Below are 22,681 nucleotides of genomic sequence, written 5' to 3'. Positions count from 1 at the left end.
TAAAAACACGGAGTAGCGGAGGCTACTGCCGCACGGTTCGCAGAGTCTAGGGCAACCTGAATCGCGTAAGAAACAAATGCAGACATTTGAGAGGTTAAGGATGCCACCTGCGGCACAGATGTACGTGTAACCGTGTCAATCTGTGTAAGACAAGCTGAAATAGCTTGGAATGCCCCAAGGGTGAGAATGCTGGAGCCAACGGTGCGCCGACAGCCTCATAGATGGATTTAGACCAGAGATCCATCTGTCTGTCAGTGGCATCTTTAAGTGCAGCTCCATCTCCCACTGCAACTATGGATCTAGCTACAAGCCTGGAGATTGGAGGATGCCGCTTGGGACACTGGGTCCAGTCCTTGACCACGTCAGGGGGCAGGGATAACGTGTATCCTAAGCCGTTTGGAGAAGCGCATATCTGGATAAGTGTGGTGTTCCTGGACTGCCTCTCTGAAGGCAGAGTGGTCCAGAAAAAAACGTGAAGCTGACTCCTCCACTGGAGGAGCTGTGAGAAATAACCAACATTCTATTGATGGACGCTATAAGATTATTCACTATGGCGTCACCATTAGGTGTATCCAGATTGAGAGCGGTCTCAGGATCAGAATCCTGAGCCGCTACTTCCGCCTCAGTACACAGAGAGTCCTTCTGCTAGGACCCTGATGAAACCGAGGGCCGCTCATAGTGAGCCCGCTTAGGCTGTCTGGGACTGACGTCTGTGCAGAGCCGTGACTCTGGGATGCATGTGACATTCCCGGAGCTGTTAGTTGTTCACACTGAGGGGGGCCATGGATCAATGATTCAACAGTGCCCATGTTGTGAGAGACATGTCCGGACTGCTAGGCTTCTAGTATCATAGCCATAGTCTCAGAAAATCTGTCAGTAAATACTGCAGACACCGTCCTCATCCTCTGGCCATTAGCAGAGACTCCGGCTGAGTTGATACAATGGGGGTCTATGTAACCTGCCGGCCGTATAGCCGTACATGCTGTACCGGCTGCATAGAAAAACATGTGGTTCTGCACCTTTGTTTTACACAGAGAATATGCTGATAACTCCTCCGCACAATCCAGGAGGGTATATACAACGTGCGACCAAACAGTGCAATGTATATAGTACAAGCATATCTATAAGTGCACTTCTGCACTAGTGGGGTTAGCACCACAGGTGCTGCTTAACGCCTGTTACAGCGATTGTGTGACTATCAGAATGCCAGGGTCTTCCACACTTGTCTCTGTATCGTACAGAAACTGACACTAATGGCTGCCGGCGTCCTGTATAGAGAAGGAAGCCGTGGGCGTGCCTGAGAAAGTGCGGGAATCCGGTTTCACAGTGCACACAGTGAGAGGGGTGGAGTATGCAAAACATACTCCAGCTCTCAGCGCTGCTGTGCTATGCAGCGTCACGCCCCTACCCTGACTGTCAGGCCTGTGGGCGGTAACGAAGGGAGACTAGGCCCAGAAGCCGGGGACTCGAGTTAATAAGCGCGGCCGGCATATCAGTGCTGGCCGGCGCGGAAGTCCCCGGCGCACCACAAATCCCAGCGGCGCCTTCAATAAAACGGCAGCGGCGGTTAGCGCGGTAGTCACCCAATACACTAACACACCCAGCAACGCTGTGGTGTGCGATGGCACTAGTGCGGACAGCGCCGCTGTCCCTGGCGCACTAACACACCCAGCAGTGCTGCCGTGTGTCTGCGCGGTCCCCACAGGGACACCGAGTACCTCCATGTAGCAGGGCCATGTCCCTGAAGATACTCCGCTCCATGTCCAGCAGATACCAGGGGCTGTGGATGGAGCACGGTCTCTGTGCCTGGAGACCGATAGAATCCCACTTCACCCAGAGCCCTGTAAAAAGGGATGGGGAAGGAAGCAGCATGTGGGCTCCAGCCTCCGTACCCGCAATGGGTACCTCAACCTTAACAAACACCTCCGACATGAAGTGGGGTGAGAAGGGAGCATGCTGGGAGTCTGTATAGACCCTCTTTTCTTCCATCCGACATAGTCAGCAGCTGCTGCTGACTAAACAGTGGAGCTATGCGTGGATGTGTTGCCTCCTTCGCACAAAGCACAAAACTGGTGAGCCAGTGATCCCACTGGGGGTGTATAGCCAGAAGGGGAGGGGCCTTACACTTTTAAGTGTAATACTTTGTGTGGCCTCCGGAGGCAATAGCTATACACCCAATTGTCTGGGTCTCCCAATTAGGAGCGAAAAAGAAAAGGCTGTGGATAAAAACAGGTGTATATAATGACCAGAGCAGAGCATTAACTCCACACCGACCAGAACCAGCCAGAGAGCGCCAGCCAGAGAACGCCAGCCAGAGAACGCCAGCCAGAGAACACCAGCATGAATGTGAACAAAGCTTGTGAAATAAACCAAATACAACATATGTCTGGCATCAACCCATGAATAAAAAAAAGACAAAAAAAATAAATAAATCACACAACAAAATTCGCAAGACAATTATAAAAACATGTAAAATACATGAAGGCAATGATATTATAAATCAGACTGTTAGAAAATGTATAAAAAATATATAGATGAACAAACAACAACGGAGAAAGGGAAACCAGAGAACAAACAAAGTATTATGTCCACCCTTCAACACCAGTGGAGAAGGCGGCTTTATACCGCCGAAACGCGTAGTGTGCTATAGAATGTATCCTGCACTTTAATTTTGAGCTCTGGAATCTTTTAATTTGCTCAATAAAGCTGGATTTTACTTTACTACCTGAAGTCTTCTTACCTGCTGGAACTTCCTACAAGATTGCATATATTAATGAAAAATAGAGCAGCCCAACACCAAAAACTCGCTTTAGGGTGCAATATTCCCACCTTGCGGTTTCTTCAGATAGCCATCCATAGAAAGACAAAAAAGCAGGCAGTACTCCACAGGCAAACCTGTGGAGTGCTGCCTGACTTTTTGTCTATATATATCTATCATATACGTATATCTATATATATATATCGATATAGATATCTATCTATGTATCTATATAGATATACAGTAGATATATTTTATAATGATCGCCGACTTGGGCAGAGTTGAACATACTGATTGGATGCAGAGCTGCTGAATGTACTGGCAGTGCTGCAAACTCCATGCTGGACCCTGGGAGGGTGAGTGCAGCCCTGTTTGTGTTTCTTAAATAAAAGGCAACTGTGGTGGAGAGGTTTTCTGAAACCAGACATCCACTTTAGAGTCTGAGGTTGTAAAGCGGACTCACAGAACCAACAGACTTAACCAAAACAAGCAATTAACATAAAGGAAAAAGATGGGCAGGAAGCATACTACAGCTGATAATCTAATGATGGAGGACTCCTGACTGTCAGCAGATATCAGGGAAGAGGCATTGGTCGGTCGATCTTTGTCCCCTGTAGAGTAGTACCTGTAGTGGCAGCGGATAAACAAGGCACGGGGTCCCAGGCCTGATATGCGTGGTGGGTGGCGATGTTGTCTCTTCTAGAAATCAGAGCTTGGATTTCCTGCTCCACAATTCCTCTAACAACACTCAGCTTTCTGCCAAATCTAGAAAGAGAGAACAGAAATAATTCATCCACCGCCTCATACGTCCTGGATGTACGGTGTCCGCACACATCAGATAGCTGTTGGTCACACAGGTATTCAGCTGACAATCTTCGGCCACCCCCCCCCCCCACCGGCTCAGCTCACTGCCTGACTATAATGTGTTACGGGACAGGTATTCAGCTGACAATCTTCGGCCATCCCCTCCCCACCCCGATACACCCACCGGCTCAGCTCACTGCCTGACTGTAATGTGTTACGGGACAGGTATTCAGCTAACAATCTTCGGCCATCCCCCCCACCCCATTACACCCACCGGCTCAGCTTCTGCCTGACTATAATGTGTTACGGGACAGGTATTCAGCTGACAATCTTCGGCCATCCCCACCCCGATATACCCACCGGCTCAGCTCACTGCCTGACTATAATGTGTGCCAGGACCTTTACCCTTAGCAAGTCTGACATATATGTGATTCCTGGTACACTAAGTGAATGGGATTCTTCTTCACATCCATAGGGTAAGTTTTCGGTAATATAGATGGTTATTTGCACCCTATCTAAGTTAAAGGCCGCTGCACATACTCCCTCCTTTCCTTCACCAACACATTGTAACAACCCAGCAGCTCTGAACATGAGCGGGACCATGAAGGGCTTTCTGCCTCTTAATGTTTTCATTATCAATTAGGGTCATTCGAACCTTAAAGGGATTGACCACTACTAGGACAACCTCTTCTCATTCCCTATGATTGGATACATTAAAATAAAAAAAGCTTATACTCACCTCTCGGTCCGGCGTGGTTCCAGCTATGTCCGTGCTCTCTGTCACGTGAGCCCTGCGCCTAATCACCGGCTGGCTTTATCTCTCCGCCTTCAGACATATGAGTAATCAACAGGAAGTGAGAGCTGCGGCTCCCTGCTGATTACTTATACATGTGAAGGCGGGTAGAGAGAAGCCTGCAGGGGGGCTGACGTGACCTCACAATCTCAAGTGGGCCCCAAAAATGTGAGCACCGACACCACTGGAACTGAACCAGCACGGGAGGGAAGTATAAGCTTTTTTATTTTAATGGGACCAAACAAAGGGAATGAGAAAGGGTTGCCTTTGTAGTGGAACACCCCTTTAAAGGGAATCTGTAACCAGGTTTTTGCTTTCCCATCTGAGAGCAGCATGATGTAGAGACAGAGACCCCGATTCCAGTGATGTGTCACTTACTGAGCTGTTTGCTGTCATTTTGATAAAATCACTGATCTAGAAGTTATACAGAGCTCATGAATATGCTGGACTACCTGCAGCACAGCAAGTAGTCCTGTAATGATAAAATCACTGTTTAATCAGCAGGAGATTATCAAAACTATACTGCGCAGTCCAGTAAGTGACACATCCCTGGAATTAGGGTCTCTTCCTTCATCAGGCTGCTCTCAGATCAAGTGGAACGGAAACAGAAAAAGCAAATACTATATGTGTACCTGGTATCAAGTGCCTTTAAGGTCTTGTTTCGTGGCTGCTGCTCCAGGGCGCTGATGGCTGGATTGCCGGCAGAGGGAATGGTCATGGCGCTCAGCACTAGGGACGTGATGGCTTGTACCGCCAGGACATTTATTTGCGTTCTCTCTGTGTCCTCCTAGAATCAGCAAAAAAAAAAAATAATTAGTTACGGGGCATTTTCATAATTGAATTTCATTAACACTTTTATTCTTAGCATAAGAAAGTCAATGCCCCTACATTTACATGACGAATAATCACTTATTTCCTGCATTGTATATGTTTATCATCAGGATTTAATAATACCTGTCAGCAGATGGTGAGGAAATGAGTTTTATCACTTCTCAATATCAGACACTGAAACGCTTAAAGGGAATCTGTCACCATCTGAGAGCAGCATGATGTAGAGACAGAGACCCTGATTCCAGCGATATGCCAGTTAGTGAGCTGTTTGATTTCATCAAAATGACAGCAATGTTTTCTCTGCTGGACTACCTGCAGCACGCCAAGTAGTCCTGTAATGATAATCTACTGCTGATTAAACAGTGATTTTATCACAACTACACTAAGCGGCTCAGTAAATGACACATCGCTGGGATCAGGATCTCTCCCCCTACGTTGTGCTGCTCTCAGATTGGGTGGCAAAAACCTGGTGACAGATTCCCTTTAAATTGATGGACCTCTGCTATGCCGTGGAGGGTGATAGACACTGTAGGGAATATTTAGGACATGGCTAGAAGAGCTAGTCTCCATCCTGGCTCAGAGGGCTGTCTTGAGCAGAGAAGCATCTTCTTTAGGTTCTGTGCACACGTTGCGTTTTGTATCGCCTTTTTTGTGGGCATATTGACACAAAACGGCTACCAAATGCTAATGCCAGAAAAGTGAAGGAGAATCCTTAAGTGTTGTGCACACATTGAGTATTTTTCTTTTGCAAAAAATAATCTGCAGGGTGTCAATTCTTAAAAAACTAAAACCACAAGGGTAATAAAGAGGTGGTAATTAATCTCAAAGCACCTCTATAGTAGTGCTTTGAGGGTGTCAATTCTTTCAGCGTTTTTGCACAGTTTTTTTTACCCACTGACTTCAATTTGAAAAATTCATGCAAAAATGCTTGTTTTTCTGCAGAGTTTTTCCTGCCAACAGATGCAAAAAATGGTGCAGAAATTTCTGCAAACAAATACTTAACGTGTGCACATACCCTTACTGTCCATGTACCCTGCCAAGATGTACGGGGAGGAGCACTAATAAATGTGGGATGTAAACAAGATTTATCATGTACCTCTTGCTGACTCTCCTCTTGGTCCATTACAATGGGCTGAGTCACCAGCACCCCGAGCAGCGTGGCCCACGTCTCCTCAAATTGTGTCCGGCTTGTCCAGCCTAGAGAAATAATGAAAGAAGTCAATACGCTGTGGGATCATCCAGATATTATTAGCAGAAACAATCCTATGCTGGTCTTAAAAGGGACTTGAGCTATAAAAAAAAATGACAAATGAACACAAAAATCCACATTGATATAGTTTTCCTAACTTAAATGGAACCAGCCATCAGTGTATCACACCCTAAGTAACGGCGGGTGTGTACAGTCTTTCCTGCTTATTAAAACCAGACGTTGCGTGTAGAATTCCATTTGGAACTTGTAGAAAAATCCAAATTTTAAAGTATTATCCGCACTTACATTGTGAAGGTGGTCTGAGCTGTAGTATGTTTGTTTAAACGTAATAAGAATATCTGTGTATATAAATAATCAAAATGTAGATGTAGTTGCATAATTATCTGTCTGTCTATGTAGCAATTGCACAGATCTATAATACTCCCTGTTCAAAGTTGTATAGTCATGAAGGGGTTACCAAGGATAAGTGAACAGATGTACAAATAATGGAAGTTTTCAAATAATGAGCAAAAGTCTTATCAGTAATGTTCACACAGAAAGAATGTGCAAGGAACAAAGATGTGTTTTACAAGATGCTGTGAGAAATTAAGGAGTGGAGAACTCCCTGTTTAGCGTCAAGGCCAAAGTAGCTTTTCTGTATAATTGGGCGTCTTCCAATACACGAGTTCAGTTGGTGATGCTGGCTCAAGGAGAACATGTCTTATGTATTCATTGTCTGATACATTGATATATCGGCACTGGTATACAGCTAATACGGCACCGTTTCTGAATATCCCAAACCAAGACTCCATTAGCAGTCTTCACCCAAATTCCTCCCTTGACAACATCTCTCCTGCCTCTCTCCGTATTAAGTCGCTGGCCTCCGTTCTGTGATTGACAGGTCTATCTTGTCTCTTTGACCTGCTCCCCTACCGAAGATTTTGCACCGGTGCCGATGTTGTTCCCTTAGATGGGGCAGAGCGATAGTTTTTCGCATTCACAGACTCATAACAGTGGTGTGTACACGATGGCGGCTCCTTTCCAACTATCAATCTCCGACAAGATGATTAAGCAGTTTCTTCTGCAGTGACAATCATAAGAAACTGATGCCACATTGTGTCACAGCTATCTCTCTATTGTAAGAGATTAGTGACAGGTTCTGGGTCTGAGTCTCACTTTGCCTGGGTGAGACTCTGCTAAATAAATGTGGTTTTTGGTTTTCTTTCCTTTGGCATAGAGAGGGTTAATGTCAGTTTGCTTACCAGCAGCTTTAGACTCCTAATCAGGCGTTTCTGGTTTGGACCACTCCCAGTCCCTTTATATACCCTGTGCTACCAGCAGAGGGAGCCAGTTATTCTTGATCATTTGGATTCTGGTCCTGGAGGAGGAAGGAGCTGCTGAAACCCTCTCTCGGAGTTGCTGGTGTGGCTGCAATCTTGGTACTGTCTGCAGCAGTCTCTTGTGGTGTTTCCCCCCTGTCTATCTTCCTTTCCCAGTGTGTTGTTTCAGTGCAGCGGTGGGGCTAGCGTCCTCCACCTGCCTACTCCCTAGCCAGGCACTACTGTATTGTCAACTCAGGTCTTCAGATTCCTGCTTGGCGACAGGTGAGGATCCTTTATAAGGACTGGCTAGGAGTGCATGGTACAGGGGCAAGTAAGTGGAGGAGGTGTCCAGCTTCCCTCTCACTAGTGCTAGGACTCTTTAACATTGTTAAAGTGTCCTCAGTGTAATCCTTCTTTGTCGTGGTGTTACCCATTTAGTTCTGTGTTTGGCATCACACCGGACCTTACCCAGTATGTGCCGTGACACTTTGTAAAATTTACAATCAGAAAATAGAGCATGCTCCGCATCCGGGTCCTGTTTGACAGGTACAGACATTGACAGTTGGCTGACAGGACAATCAAAGGATTTTTGTAGCTGAAGGCACCATCACTGGTGAAGAAATATGCATTTCCCTGGTACAACAATGGAATAAATGCGTATTCTCAATTTTTAGAAGATGGCACCTCACCGGCTGGACTCTATCTATTGTGCATTTTGCCCCCGGTACAAATTAGGTCCAGACAGGACACGGATATGCTCTGTGTAGGATAAGCTCACCCATGTATGTCATCCATCAGGATAAACCTCCAAAAGGCAATATTGCCTGCTCTCACACTGCAGAGGCTATGTGCAGATTACAGACTCCTACAGGTCCTGGTACCAGATGGGGTCCTCTACCACATAAAAAACCCCAGTATTACAAACGGCACTCTGTATGTGGGGGCCGGCTTACTGAACGGAATCTGGAAGCTTTAAGTTACATCTTTGTCTGATCCAAAAATCAAACAATGAGCAATTTCCAAAGTCACAAACTATAAAAAAAATTCCAATATATAGAAACTTTAATGATATCATAAAGAGAAAATAAAATCCAAAACACATCTCTGGCCTCTGCAGAAAGGACATATCTATCCTCCAAGACAATGAACATATGAGATGAATTATAAATAAGGAGCTGAGGAAACTAATTATAAAAGGGGAAGTCAGGCAGAGGATATCTTCATTGAAACTTTGACCTCCTGGTGTGGACAGGGAATTTTCTGGGAACAGGACACCAGGTCTGAATTTTGTATACCCAATGGGAGGGAGAACTGCATTCGAAACTGCAACAGCATCCTTTCATCAAAGAAATTTAGTAGCCAGTTTGGAACCGTAGTATAGTTATGAATATTGGGGTGTGCATAGGTCCTACAGATATGGAAGATCTATTTTCAGCGTCATAAAATAATGAAGAACATAATGCATCTTTTTTCATAACCACTGGACATGCCTATGAGCTCCAAATTAAAATACGCCAACTGGATGATACTAGCCATGCCATGTTTCATATCTATACAAAGAAAAAATCATGATGAGAAACATGATCACAATATCTCCTGCCTGTATCCCCCATGGATGGAGATATTCGTGAAGTTGCAATTTCATAATTTTCTTGAAACTGCAGCCACATCTCATGACTCGCCCTGTCATGAGTCAATAGAGGGGAGATAACTTGTGTTAATTAAAAGCGAATACCACATTTAGCCTTTGTCAGCTCATCGAGGGACAGCTTGCTGTGTTTCTGTCCGTTTCTCTTCTAAGGAGCCTTTCCCACCTCTAAGCTTGGAAGCCATTGTTGTGGTATATAGTAATTTGTTTTGCTTATTTCTTTTTTCATGTAATTGTCTATACTGTATTATTTTGTCTCCTTAGTAAAATCTTTTGTATATTTCTTGGAAACACTGTCTATATTTTCAGATTAAAAATATAAAATGTAATAGCTTTGTTCCTCTTGCTCTATAAAGCACTACCTTGAGACCTTATGCTATCTTTTTTCTTTAGAACTGAAGTTGTTAGAATTTTTATTACATACAGATAATGAAAAAGCATAATCTATAAGCATATGGATTGAATCAGATATAACATCTCGATAGATGAAGTACTCCATATATATCAACTAATTTGTGAACGAATACACGTACAGGACAAAACATTGACACATGAGGGTGGGAAAAGGTTAAATAGCAAAAACACCAAAAAACACCTAAGAACTATTCATTATCCTAATGGTCTCTTGCAGCCCAATATCTATCCAAAGGGACCCAGGTAGTCTCAAAACGATCTAATGCATTATTAAATAAAGCTGATAGACATTACATTGTTCTGACTTCTTGCACCCGGCGTTGGAGTTTAAGTGAAGGGCGGTGTACTGACATCCATCCATAGGCTATCAAACATCCAGCAGCGGTTATTATTGCGAAGGTAGCCTGGGCTATACGTTGTATGTTTAAATGTAATAAGATTATCTGTGTATGTAAATAATCAAAGTATAGATGTCATTGCATAATTATCTGTGTGTCTATATGACAAATCGCACAGACGCCATAAACGGATTTTTGTGTACTTACTGTAAAATCGTTTTCTCTTAGCCATCATTGGGGGACACAGGACCATGGTGTTATGCTGCCTATCCATAAGAGGACACTAAGATGCAAAAGCATAGCTCCTCCTCTGCAGTATACACCCCCTGGCCGGGCCAGGCAACCTCAGTTTTAGTACACAAGCAGTAGGAGAAAAAAACAGTAAAAACTTCTCAACAGAGGAACATGAGAAAAAAAAAAGTCATAACCAAATAAGGTACTGAGAGAACCAAGGCCCAACAGGGCAACATGGTGGGTGCTGTGTCCCCCAATGATGGCTAAGAGAAAACGATTTTACGGTGAGTACACAAAAATCCGTTTTTCTCTGACGCCTCATTGGGGGACACAGGACCATGGGACGTCCTAAAGCAGTCCATGGGGGGGTAAACAATAAACCAGAGGTTCCCAACTCCAGTCCTCAAGGCACACCAACAGTGCATGTTTTCAGGATTTCCTTAGTATTGCACAGGTGATAATTTAATCACCTGCAAAGGTGCTGAATCCAACACCCATGCACTGCTAAAGAAATCCTGAAAACATGCACTGTTGGTGTGCCTTGAGGACTGGAGTTGGGAACCTCTGCAATAAACAACGCAACCCAAGGACTAGGAACCAGTCCCAGATAGCCAGGAGTGCCTACTGAGATAGGTACTCCACTATCGTTTGCAGAATTTTCCTACCTAGTTTCCTGGAAGCCTGGGTATGGATTCAGTAATGCTTTGAAACAGTATGTAGGCAAGACCAGGTCGCAGCCTTACACCTCTGTTCCACTGAAGGCTGATGCCTAATGGCTCAAAGGGTGCCAACTCCTTGCGTGGAATAAGTCTGTAGCCCACTAGGAATGGGCTTAAGTTGCAAGCGGTAGACCTCCTGGATCACAGAGCGAATCCTGCGAGCCAGCGTTGCCTATGAAGCTGCCTGTCCTTTCTTAGGCCTTTCAGGAATGACGAACAAGGAGTCTATGTTCCTAAAGGGGCTGTCCTGGGTACGTAATATCTGAGAGCCCTCACAAGATCTAGCGAATGTAGAAACCTTTCCACCCTATGGACTGGGTGTGGACAAACAGGAAGTCAGAACAATGTCCTCGTTCATATGAAACGGGGAAATAACCATCGGAAGAAAATCCGGAAGGGGGCATAGAACCACCTTGTCCTGATGAAAGATCAGAAAGGGTTCTCGGCAAGAGAGTGATGCCAGTTCCGAAACTTGTCTGATGGACGTAATCGCCACTAAGAATGTTACCTTCCAGGAGAGAAGAGCAAGAGAAGATTCCTTAAGAGGTTCAAAAGGGGACCTCTGGATACCGTCCAAAACGAGACTGAGGTCCCATGGGTCCAGCGACCGTTTATACAGGGAAACTAGATGGGAAACACCCTTGAGGAAAGTCTTGACTTGCGGATTGCAAGCTAGGCAGTACTGATAGAATATTGAGAGAGATGAAACCTGCTCCTTAAGGGAGCTGAGGGCCGACCCCTTTTGCAACTTGACTGCAGAAAAAAAAAAAGATCGCCAGAGGCATAGGTTGGACATTAGATTCCCTGCACTGGAAGAGGAAAGTTTTCCACGTACGGTGGTAAATATGGGATGAAGGCCGGCTTTCGGGCACTGTACAAGGTGGAGATGACCGCAGGAGAGAATCTCCCTCTTTTTAAAGTCCAGGTCTCAATGGCCAGGCCGTCAGCTTCAGGGCTCTGGAGTTCTGATGGGAAATGGGCCCTTGGGTCAGCAAGTCTGGGATGCTTACGAGGTGCCATGAGCAACTGTACTAATTCAGCATACCAGGCGCACCTGGGCTAGTCCGGTGCTATTAGTATCACCGGGACTCCTTCTGCCTTGATCTTCCTGATTACTCTCGGCAGCAGGGGCAGAGGCGAAAAACATGTAAGTCGGACGGAAACGACTTCAGGAGACTAGAGCATCCGCGCCAATTGACTGTGGGTCACGTGACCTGGCTAAGAACGCGGGTACCTTTGCGTTCAACCTTGAGGCCATTAGATTATTATTATTTATTTGTAGAGCACCATTAATTCCACGTCTGGTGTACTCCAGTGAGTGCAGATGTGTGGGAACACTTCTGGGTGGAGAAACCACTCTCCGGCGGCCAGGCCTTGGCGACTTAGAAGGTCCGCCACCCAGTTTTCTACTCCCGGTATGTGTAACGTTGAAAACACAGACCCCCGTCGATTCGGTCCAGCTGAGGATCCTGAGGACCTCGAGATAAGCTGTCTTGCCTCTGATACCTCCCTGCTGATTGACATAGGCCACAGCTGTTGCATTGCCCAATTGGACCCGAATCAAACGACCTGCTAGCAGAAAAGGGGAATGACCTGAGCACGAGAAGATCACGCTGATTTTCAGGATGATTTCTGGGAAGGGAAGACTCCTGGGGTGTCCAACGTCCCGAAGCAGTGTGGAGCCAGTACGCTGCTCCCCAGACTAAGAGGCTGGCATCCGTGGTCAGGAGTAGCCAGTCCACTTGGGGGAAAAAAACTCCTTCTCGATATGGAAGAGGACTGAAGCCACCAGTAAAGCGCATACCTGACTGAAGGTGTCAGGTGAAAAGTTCGTCCAAGGAAAAGGGGCTCTTGTCCCTGGCAGCTAGAAGCGCAAGCTGCAGTGGGCGGTGGTGTGGCTAAGCGAGCGGCACTGCCTCTATAGCCGCCGCTATCGTACCTAGCACTCTCATACTGAATCGTATGAAGTGACAGGAGTACGTAGAGGGCAGTGTACCGCTTGATGTAGAGCGGTCGCCTTGACTTGAGGGAGAAATATCAAGCCCCGAAGAGTGTCCAGGGACATGCCCAGGGAGGTGACGGATTTTGACGCAACCGGGGATGATTTGACTGGAGTCAGAAGCCGCCCTCAGCGGGATAGGGTGCCCACAGAGATCTGCACGCTGGTTGAGCCCTTGATGAGGAGGTCATCCAAGCAAGGCAGAACAGCCACTCTCCTGGCGTGAAGGGCACCTTAGTTAAGACCCTTGGTGCTGTGGCAGAGCCGAGGGTAGGGCCACAAATGAAAATAAGAAGTCCTGAACCGCGAAGCGGAGAAACTTTGGTGAGCTGGAGCGATGGGTATGTGCAGGTACGTGACCCTGATAGCTAGGGAAGCAAGGAATTCTCCGTCGACCATAAAGGTAATAATGGACCCTAGAAAGTCCATTCTGAATCTCCTTACGTGCACGTTTGCTCAGGTGTTAGAGGTCCAGGATGGGACGAACTGACCCGTCTTTCTTTGGCGACCACGATAGGTATAGCCTTGAACCTCTCGCCGTCCGGAACAGGTACCATCACCCCCGCTGTTTGGAGGGAGTGGATTGCGGAGGAGAAGGCCTCGTGGTGTTTTGGAGCGTTTGGGGGGGTTTGAGAGAAAAGACTGACCAGGGGATCGGGTCCAGAATTCAATGTGGTAACCGTAAGACACAAGGTATCACACCCATTTGTGGTCTGAGGCGGCGGCCCAGATGGAGAGGGACGAGACTTCTCGGTCTTTGTCTAGACTGCCAGGACGAGGTGGACTCGGGGAGGGCTGAGAAGGTCGGGCCCTGCGTGTCTAGTAAAAAACATCCTGGGCTAGAGTTGGGGGAGGGAGGTACTCTTTTCCTCCCGTGGCGTCAGACAAAAAAAAAAAAAAAAGCCTGTCCAGACGATCGGCAAACCATCGGTCTGGAAAGGAGTACTGTGAGAGGCTTCTTAGAGACCGAGTCCACTCTCCATTATTGGAACCAGAGGGCCTTATGGATGGCTATGGTATTTGAGGCGGCAATAACTGCGCAGGTAGCAGCGCCGAGGGAGGCCTGCATGAGGTACTCCGCCGCCGCAGCAATGTGAACAGTTACATCTGTGAGGGTCTGAGGAAACTGGTAGTCCTGGTGCCTGTGCGACCCACACGGAAGGGGAGAGGGATCGAGCTGCTCCATTTGTCTGTCTGTCGGGTCCTTGAAGGAGGATCCATCAAGTAAAAGACAGGAGGGTCCTTCAGGCAGGCAGAAGCCGGGTGAGGGTCAACCGAGGCCGGATCGGCCCAGCCCTTAGAGACAGCTAAGCCAAAGGGGTACCGGGACTCCATGAGTTTACGGATACCGAAGCGGCGTCAAAAAGCTCTTTTTTAAGTTTCTTCACCCATTTAAAGGAGACCGCAGAGTCAGTAGTAGTGGATGGGAGATCTTCCACATGCAGAGTTTTGGTAGATTGCTGCAATAAGGGAGTCCATCGCAGCTTGATCGCTCGGGGAGGTTGAAACCAAGGAAACATCCCGGTACAAACATCATTCCCCTTCCTCCGGCTCCTCAGAGACCGCGGAACATGTGGGAGAACCCCATCTGTGAACCCCAGAGGGAGACCCATCGGGGTCATGCCCTTTTTCTGATATGCAACTGGTGAAGCAGAGGGCTGAATCTTATCAGAAGAACCCTCTATAGAGGTGTCATCAGGCTGCGTTCTGTCCAGGGGCCCCGAGGGGTGTAGGACGATGTTGCATAGCCAGCACCAGGTTCTGGGAACTGTGCCCATTCTGGGGGACTGGGAGCCGTAGGCTCTGGGCTGGCAGCGGTTGCTGCGGTGGTGGCTACAAAGGCACCGGACTCACAGACGGAAGAGGTGCTATCATCCCCTAGTAGCTAAGCATGGCAGGATACATTAATAGTCTTATAGTTGTTGCTGTAGTTGTGCAGGGCATAAAACATGTGACTGCAGCCCCTGGCTGATGAGCCACAAACTCTGATTGTAATGAGGGAGCAATGTTCTGCAGAGTTAATATGTAAGTGAGGCTATAACTCATCCAGAACCCTGATGACCCTTTCCCCCTCCTGCGTCACAGTTCCTGTGGGAAGGAGGAAGCCAGCTCTGAGAGACGCCCACAGGCTCTGATCACAACAAGAGGGAGCAATGCTCTGCAGATCCTGTGTGAGGAGGGTTACGTGCGCTTTCGTGAGGAAGCGTGGCTTATCGAGTGTCGTAGGGGGCAGGGCTTAGCTCTGACAAGAAGGCATGAGAAAATATAATAAACAAAAAAATGGTGGGAAGGGACTCCCCTTCCCCCCTCCAGCCCTGTACAACAATGGTGGACAGAAAAACCTCTATAAGTGTACCGCAGCTGCGGGTGCACTTAGTCCAGGGAGTTGTCCCCTCCCCCCGCCACAGGTGGAATGCTCTGCAGGTGTCTGCAATCACAGCCCATGTGCATCCAGTCAGTGTGACCTTTGCTCCAGTTTCCTGTCAGGGAGCCAGTGTACAGATTCTGACGCCTGCTGTGCTCGGACACAGAACGTGTATCAACTCAGAGCCTGCCAGAGGGACTGAGGAATGCTCTGGGGCTCTGGAAAAATCGGAATTATCTCACCTCAGCTCCTGTGGAGATGGCAGTCTGGTCACGCAGGTGCGGAGCGAATATCAACTCAGAGCCTGCAAGAGGGGCTGAGGAAGTTTTCATCTGCTCTGGGCTCTGGAAAATCAGTGCAATGAGACCTGTCGTCCAGTGAGTAACAGCCCAGGATCCAGCGTCGCAGGAGGTGGTACGGGGAGGCAACACTCCACGTTCCCGCCTGTTGATGGTTTTTGGGAGATCGGTCCCCGAAGGAACCGTCGCCCTCTAAAAACAAAAAATTCTTGCTGCAGTAGTCTGCAGAGATGTGCCTCCTATAGACACTAAGCTAAAACTGAGGTTGCCTGGCCCGGCCAGGGGGTGTATACTGCAGAGGAGGAGCTATGCTTTTGCATCTACTTAGTGTCCTCCTATGGATAGGCAGCATAACACCCCATGGTCCTGTGTCCCCCAATGAGGCGTCAGAGAAAATATGATTCTAAGCTGTATGTTCAAGAAAGAGTTAACCAAGGACGAATGGACAAATGTACAATGAACAGAGAAGGTATTCATGCTTATCAGTGGTTTCACACAAAGAGGGAATGTATTATCTGTGGGATGAAATGTGGGTTTCTATGTCCCTACGCACCTCCCTATACTGTTTCGATGTGTGAGAAAAGACAGATTGATACTTTTGTACATGTCTGAAGGTTGAAATGTAATACTGATATCAGACCTATTGAATGCACAAGTCAGTCGACTATACTGACTCAAACAGTGAACACGTCTCGTTGTGATCAATGTCTGATTTATTATATCTGCGCAGATAGCTAATTTGGACTCGTCCTTTGGATTTGCCCTGAACAAAGATTCCATTAGCAGTCTTACCTAAATTTCTCCCTTGACATTATATGCAGTAAAAGTAGACATCTGCGTAATTTCTAAGCCACAACCACTCACCATAGAAGTCTTCCTTGTGGTCTGCATAGAGCTCTTATAAAATAGATGGTGATGTATGAAGGGGCCTATAACTGGATAGGTCTCATTTAGACCTCCTTCACTAAAGTGATGCAGGAGGCATCTGACTGACAGAAGGATCCCCCACCTTATGGTCTGTTATAAAAGATTCAGAACAACTTGCGCTGTATCAACTGAAGTCCCTGGTGTCTTCATGAACGAATCCATTGAGTGGCCCCATCCACACACAGACATACAGAGAAGACCTTCACCCACCGAGCAGCACCGCCAACCGGACCCCCACCAGGCATTCCCACAAGCTAAACACAAGCCACACTGAAACCCCTTCCACAAAAAACGTGTAACACTCCAACCAGCTCCTCTTGCTCCACAAAACGCCGCCTGCAGATGACACCCATCTTCCAACACAACAGGTTCCCATAAATTTCATGGTCCCTTATGCTATCTTTAATGGGTGTCCAATTGGCCTGAAAAGTGATTAGTGGTGGCAGCTAATCATTATTCTCGGGTTACAGTGGCTGTACCGAGGTGTATATATTCCATGTGCTGGAATCGGTTGTGTATATACTATACGTCACTGTCAGATCCCCAATAATTGGCTTAGCAGTGGAAACAGCTGTGGTCTTGTTCATTAATCGTCCGTCAACCGCATAATTGTCCTGACGATCGGGGGCAGCAGATGGCGGTTCGTTACAATTTGGTGGCAGCAGTAGGTTATCTGTGTGACCCTCCCCTTCCACCCATGGACAATAGCTCTTTTAGAAATAAGTACATTAACAAAATCCTTAATTTAAAACAAAAGTGTGTTTTCTGATGACACATTCCCTTAAAGTGACAAGATGATATAAGGAAATAATAAAGGATGTCCATTTGCTCCTTACCCAGGGTGTTTATGCGGTATATAAACTCTTTAAACACTTCCTTTTCTTGCAAGAATTCAACCGGGATCTCTGGGAGCGACGTTCCAAACTCTCCTCCAGTTTTGGGGGACCAGCCGAGCTTCCACACCTGGGTAACAAACAGCAAATTGTAAAGGCTAATCTCTTCTAAAAGTCTTGGAAGAAAGTTCAGGCCTGGATACCCGCGATGAGAAAACTAGCAGCAAGTCAGTATCGTGCAATAAGCTCCACTACCCAGAAAAATAGAATTCCAAATGTATTACTCAGAATTATTATTTATTTATTTTTTTTAATATATTTTGTGCGAGAATACAATCCATTTTGTTCCCATAATGTCCACCTTGTCTTATAGCTAATGATGTTACAGGGTTCAGCTAACACTGATGGATGGGGAAGTTTCACATTTCCGTTCACGCCCCTTCTGCTCTTATTAGTGCATAGTTCAGGCGAGTTATTTCTTTGTTTGAGGTACTATATAAACTGGTAACATGAGGTAATAAAGCAGGAACCTTCAGTACACCAAAGCGTGTGCGCTGTATTGATTTCCCGAGCGCTCGTCAAACAAATCTTAATAATTTTGAGTTACAGAGGCATAGAGGGAGTGTATTTTGCTCACAATTTCTTTACAGGTTCCAAAGATCTACTGGAAATCGGAACCAGAGGGGTGCAGTTGAGGCACCTATATGGGGCCATGTTTCTTGCACGAGGTGACACGCAGACCCCTTCTCTGTACTATCAGGACCCCTGTGCAGATCAGCAGGGATACAGAATTCGATGCCTTCTACTGAACCTGCTCTCATCGTTTTAATAGTAATCAAAATTAAATAGAAATCTTTGTTGCGACAAGCCGGGGGTCACTCACCAGCGGTGGTACTCTTGTATAGCTGTTAACTATGGGTATCCTGGCCAAGCTGATGATTATATTTCTGAACACTGGCGTGAGGAACGCGGCAATGTTTCCATTTCTCTTGTGCCCAAACAACAAAACGCTCTGCAGGGAATCCACCATCTCGGACATCATTATGCAGGCGGTCTTGACGAAGGCGGCACCTGAGCGAGAACACATTCATTATTATATTATTATGTTGGTTAATAGCTTAAAAGTGTAACGAGAGGGTTTTCCGACACTGTACAACCACCCAGTCTTCGCCAACTTCCCATCATTTGCTATAAACATCGATCCACCTGGCACTGGCATGTAAGCCGGCAACAGCTCTTCCCATTAATTCTCCCCTGTAGCCTCCTGCCGGCCCGCAGCACCGGTCAGCACTATACATTATATAAGTGTCAGCATTGAAGGCTGTATAATTATGTAAGGAGCAAACCAAGCGGGATTGAACTGTACAGGCTCATTGACATTGAAGGAATCACACCCAGGCCGACGGATGGGATGTCACCGTATCCTGAGAACGCTAACAAGTGGATCAAGTGACTGGCGGCACAATCTTGCAGTAAGAAAAACAGAAATCCAAGTGATCCTGCTGAGTATAAACTTCACACATCACATACCAGATTCCCCTTCCTCTGCAGCGGTCTCGTCTGATGAACTGTTCTTCTTCCTTTCAGGGCTCAGAAGTTGCTCCCCGGGTTTGACTGCAACTAAAGCACAAAAAAAGGTATTCGGTCATGAAAAGCCTTTCATATCATCTATACATGAGCAGATATCACATATTTCTTACTGACCCAAGAGGGAACAATCCAGGCTCCTACAATGCTTGGAGACATGACAGTATGAAAAATGCAGCCCCCCTGGGGTCTTCACATAGCAATGCTGCTTTTGTTATCATTTTAGACTCCCTGCACTATTATTATACCTGGACTGCACTGATTTTCCTATATGTTGATGCAAATCAGTCAGTATAATGTTCAAATCATCAATCGTTATATAATATAGATTACAATTTATTGGACAAGTCTCCCAATAATAACAATACTTTTCCAAAAGTAAAAAAACACTGTTCCAAATTATTATGCACAACAGTTTCCAAACATTGAATAGGTTGCAGTGAACTGAAAATTCAGATTTGTTGAATTTGCAGCAAAAAGGGTCAAATTTACTGAAAACAAAAGCTTTTACAAATCAAAAACATTTTAATAGGCCAGGTTACAATGTAATATAGGGTCCCTTCTTTGATATCACCTTCACAATTCTTGCATGCATTGAACATGTGAAATTATGGATAGTTTCTGCTTAAATTTCTCTGCAGGAGGTCAGCCTCCGAGACACTGCTGTAAAGATGTGAGCTGATGCCTACTCTCATAGATCTTTTGCTGGAGGATACTCCAAAGGTTCTCAATAGGGTTGAGGTTAGGGAAGGCTGGTGGCCACACCATGAGCTTTACTCCTTTTATGCCCATAGGCTGGAGGATACTCTAAAGGTTATCAATAGAATTGAGGTTAAGGAAGGTTGGTGGCCACACCATGAGCTCTTCACCCTTCTATGCTCATAGGCTGGAAGATACTCCAAAGGTTCTCAACAAAATTGAGGTTAAGGGAGGCTGGTAGGGACACCATGAGCTTTTTCTCTTTTATGCCCATAGCAGCCAATGAATTCTTTGCAGCAAGAGATGGGCATTTCATGCATGCAGAATATTTTGCAATGGGTGGCTTGGGTTCTTCTTTTTGCATCATGGAATAAAGTAGTCAGTCAGAAATTCAAACTTTGGCAAGCTTATTCTCACACCTTCCAGGACCCTATAGGGCCTACCATTTCTCTCCCCATTACTCCAACACCTCCTTGCTGATGTTGCAGCAAAAACCTGAGGAGGTTGTTTTAACTTCTTGAAAAGGTATGGATTGTACAGATTAAGACAGTTCCTTCTTCCTTAATGTTGAAAGTCTGATTAAAGGCTGTACTCAGACTATCCACCATATTCCAAACTTTAGGAATCTGATCGGATTCAAACATCTAAAATTGGATTTGGATAAGGGTTGGACTCCTGAGCCGCTGGAGTGTTGGAAGAAGGGGAACGAGAAAAGAATGCCATTCAGGAGGATGCTGAAGGAGTGGAAGACCTGGAAGAACAACTAGTGTGAGCTCGCTTCTTGGATCTCTTATGTGGTCTGTCAAGTTGGAATTGAGGAACCAGGGAATCCAACTCCCCAGTGAAGCGAGTAGGACTCCTTTGGTGGTGGCTGGATTAGGTAACCGTTCCATGACGGAAATTAAGGACTGAGATACTTTAGTTAGGTTGGCAACTGAGCGGGAGACAGCCGCGGCCCACTCGGGGGCAATGGGCACATTCTCACTGCGGGCAGTGGGGGTGGCTCCTCTGGGGATTACATTGTGGACGGATTACAGTTTGGGCAGAGGGACGAGATCTGACTGGACGGAAACCTCTTGTGGCAAGAGGCACAGGCAAAATGAAGGACGGAAAAGAAGAGAGGGAGAGAGACAGAGAGAGGGAGGGAGACTGACTATCTTTGGAGTACACTGAGGAAAACCGTCATCAGGTGTCCCGGATGAGGTCTGTCAGGCCGTCGGATGGTACTGTTTCGTCTAAACTCCCTGCATGTTAGGCTCTTCGGGGCGAGCGGGCAGGGGTACGGAGGAAAGGACTGCTGGGAAGCCCCAAAAACTATATATTAGGGGGTTAGGGTCTTGCAAGAAAGAGGCAACAGTTTCACAACCCCACACTGAGCTCTCGGTCTCTAGGTGGGATGCCAACGGCACTAGGGGTAGCTGATCAGTGTGGGTATCGGGTGTCGGATCCCTTGCCGAATGGCTGGAAATGGTACAATAATGAGTGTCTGCAGGAACAGTAAAGCACGGTGGAAGAACTTAGCAAGTTTGGGGCTGCATTGCTGCAGATGGAGGGGAAGTTTTGGTAAGGTCCTTTGTTATGATTCAGGGACCGAGGAGGATCAAAAAATGCGGAATCCCAACAATGGTAACAGAGTGGCTGGAAACTTAACGGACTGCAGACCTAATCCTGACACACAACTAACAGTAGCCGTGGGGCGTGCCTACGATGACCTGGACGCCTCGACAAAGCCGGAGAACTAAATAATCTCACAGATAGAAATATAAGAAAGCTAATCTGCCTCGGAGTAGTCCCCAAAGATAGATAGATAGCCCCCCACATGTAAAGGCTACGGCGATATAGAAAAACACAATACAAAGCCAGAAAGGACAGATTTCAGCAAAGGTGAGGCCCAAACTATCTTTATAGAAAAGGATAGGAAAGAGCAGCTGTTTGCAGCCGTAAAGAAGGGAATTTTGTTACTTACCGTAAATTCCTTTTCTTCTAGCTCTTATTGGGAGACCCAGACGATTGGGACGATTGGGGTATAGCTACTGCCCTCTGGAGGCCACACAAAGCACTACATTAAAAGTGCAAGGCCCCTCCCCCTCTGGCTATACCCCCCCCGTGGTATCACGGGTTCTCCAGTTTTAGTGCCAAAGCAAGAAGGAGGAAGCCAATAACTGGTTTAAACAAATTAACTCCGAATAACATCGGAGAACTGAAAAACCGTTCAACATGAACAACATGTGTACCCGCAAACAACAAAAAAACATCCCGAAGGACAACAGGGCGGGTGCTGGGTCTCCCAATAAGAGCTAGAAGAAAAGGAATTTACGGTAAGTAACAAAATTCCCTTCTTCTTCAGCGCTCTATTGGGAGACCCAGACGATTGGGACGTCCAAAAGCTGTCCCTGGGTGGGTAAATAAATACCTCATGTTAGAGCTGCAAAACAGCCCTCCCCTACTGGGGTGTCACTGCCGCCTGCAGGACTCTTCTACCTAAGCTGGCATCCGCCGAAGCATAGGTATGCACCTGATAATGCTTGGTGAAAGTGTGCAGACTGGACCAGGTAGCTGCCTGGCACACCTGTTGAGCCGAAGCCTGGTGACGAAATGCCCAGGACGCACCCACGGCTCTGGTTGAGTGGGCTTTTAGCCCTGAAGGAACCGGAAGCCCCGCAGAACGGTAGGCCTCTAGAATTGGTTCTTTGATCCATCGAGCCAGGGTGGCTTTAGAAGCCTGCAACCCCTTGCGCGGACCAGCGACAAGGACGAAAAGTGCATCGGCACGGCGTATGGGCGCCGTGCGGGAAATGTAGATTCTGAGTGCTCTCACCAGATCTAGCAAACGTAAGTCCTTTTCATACCGGTGAACCGGATGAGGACAAAAAGAAGGCAAGGAAATATCCTGATTAAGATGAAAAGAGGATACGACCTTAG

The 22,681-nt window shown here is 46.7% G+C and overlaps 1 protein-coding gene across 4 annotated transcripts in view; it reads right to left on the bottom strand.

Annotated features, from left to right (window-relative positions):
• HTT (huntingtin) overlaps positions 1 to 22,681 on the bottom strand; it is a 399,016-nt gene that overhangs the window by 45,804 nt on the left and 330,531 nt on the right. For all 4 annotated transcript variants that reach the window (XM_075346836.1, XM_075346838.1, XM_075346839.1 and 1 more), the window contains 6 exons: positions 19,004 to 19,093; positions 18,357 to 18,544; positions 17,477 to 17,603; positions 6,283 to 6,383; positions 4,988 to 5,142; positions 3,384 to 3,523 (listed from right to left, as the gene is read on the bottom strand). In XM_075346836.1, the coding sequence (XP_075202951.1) occupies positions 3,384 to 3,523; positions 4,988 to 5,142; positions 6,283 to 6,383; positions 17,477 to 17,603; positions 18,357 to 18,544; positions 19,004 to 19,093 (801 nt within the window). The remainder of the gene's footprint in view (positions 1 to 3,383; positions 3,524 to 4,987; positions 5,143 to 6,282; positions 6,384 to 17,476; positions 17,604 to 18,356; positions 18,545 to 19,003; positions 19,094 to 22,681) is intronic.

The sequence above is a fragment of the Anomaloglossus baeobatrachus genome, chromosome 1 (genome assembly GCF_048569485.1).
Source record: "Anomaloglossus baeobatrachus isolate aAnoBae1 chromosome 1, aAnoBae1.hap1, whole genome shotgun sequence".
NCBI lineage: Eukaryota > Metazoa > Chordata > Amphibia > Anura > Aromobatidae > Anomaloglossus > Anomaloglossus baeobatrachus.
The sequence above is the reverse complement of the archived record's forward strand: the minus strand, read 5'-3'. Positions and strand labels throughout refer to the sequence as shown.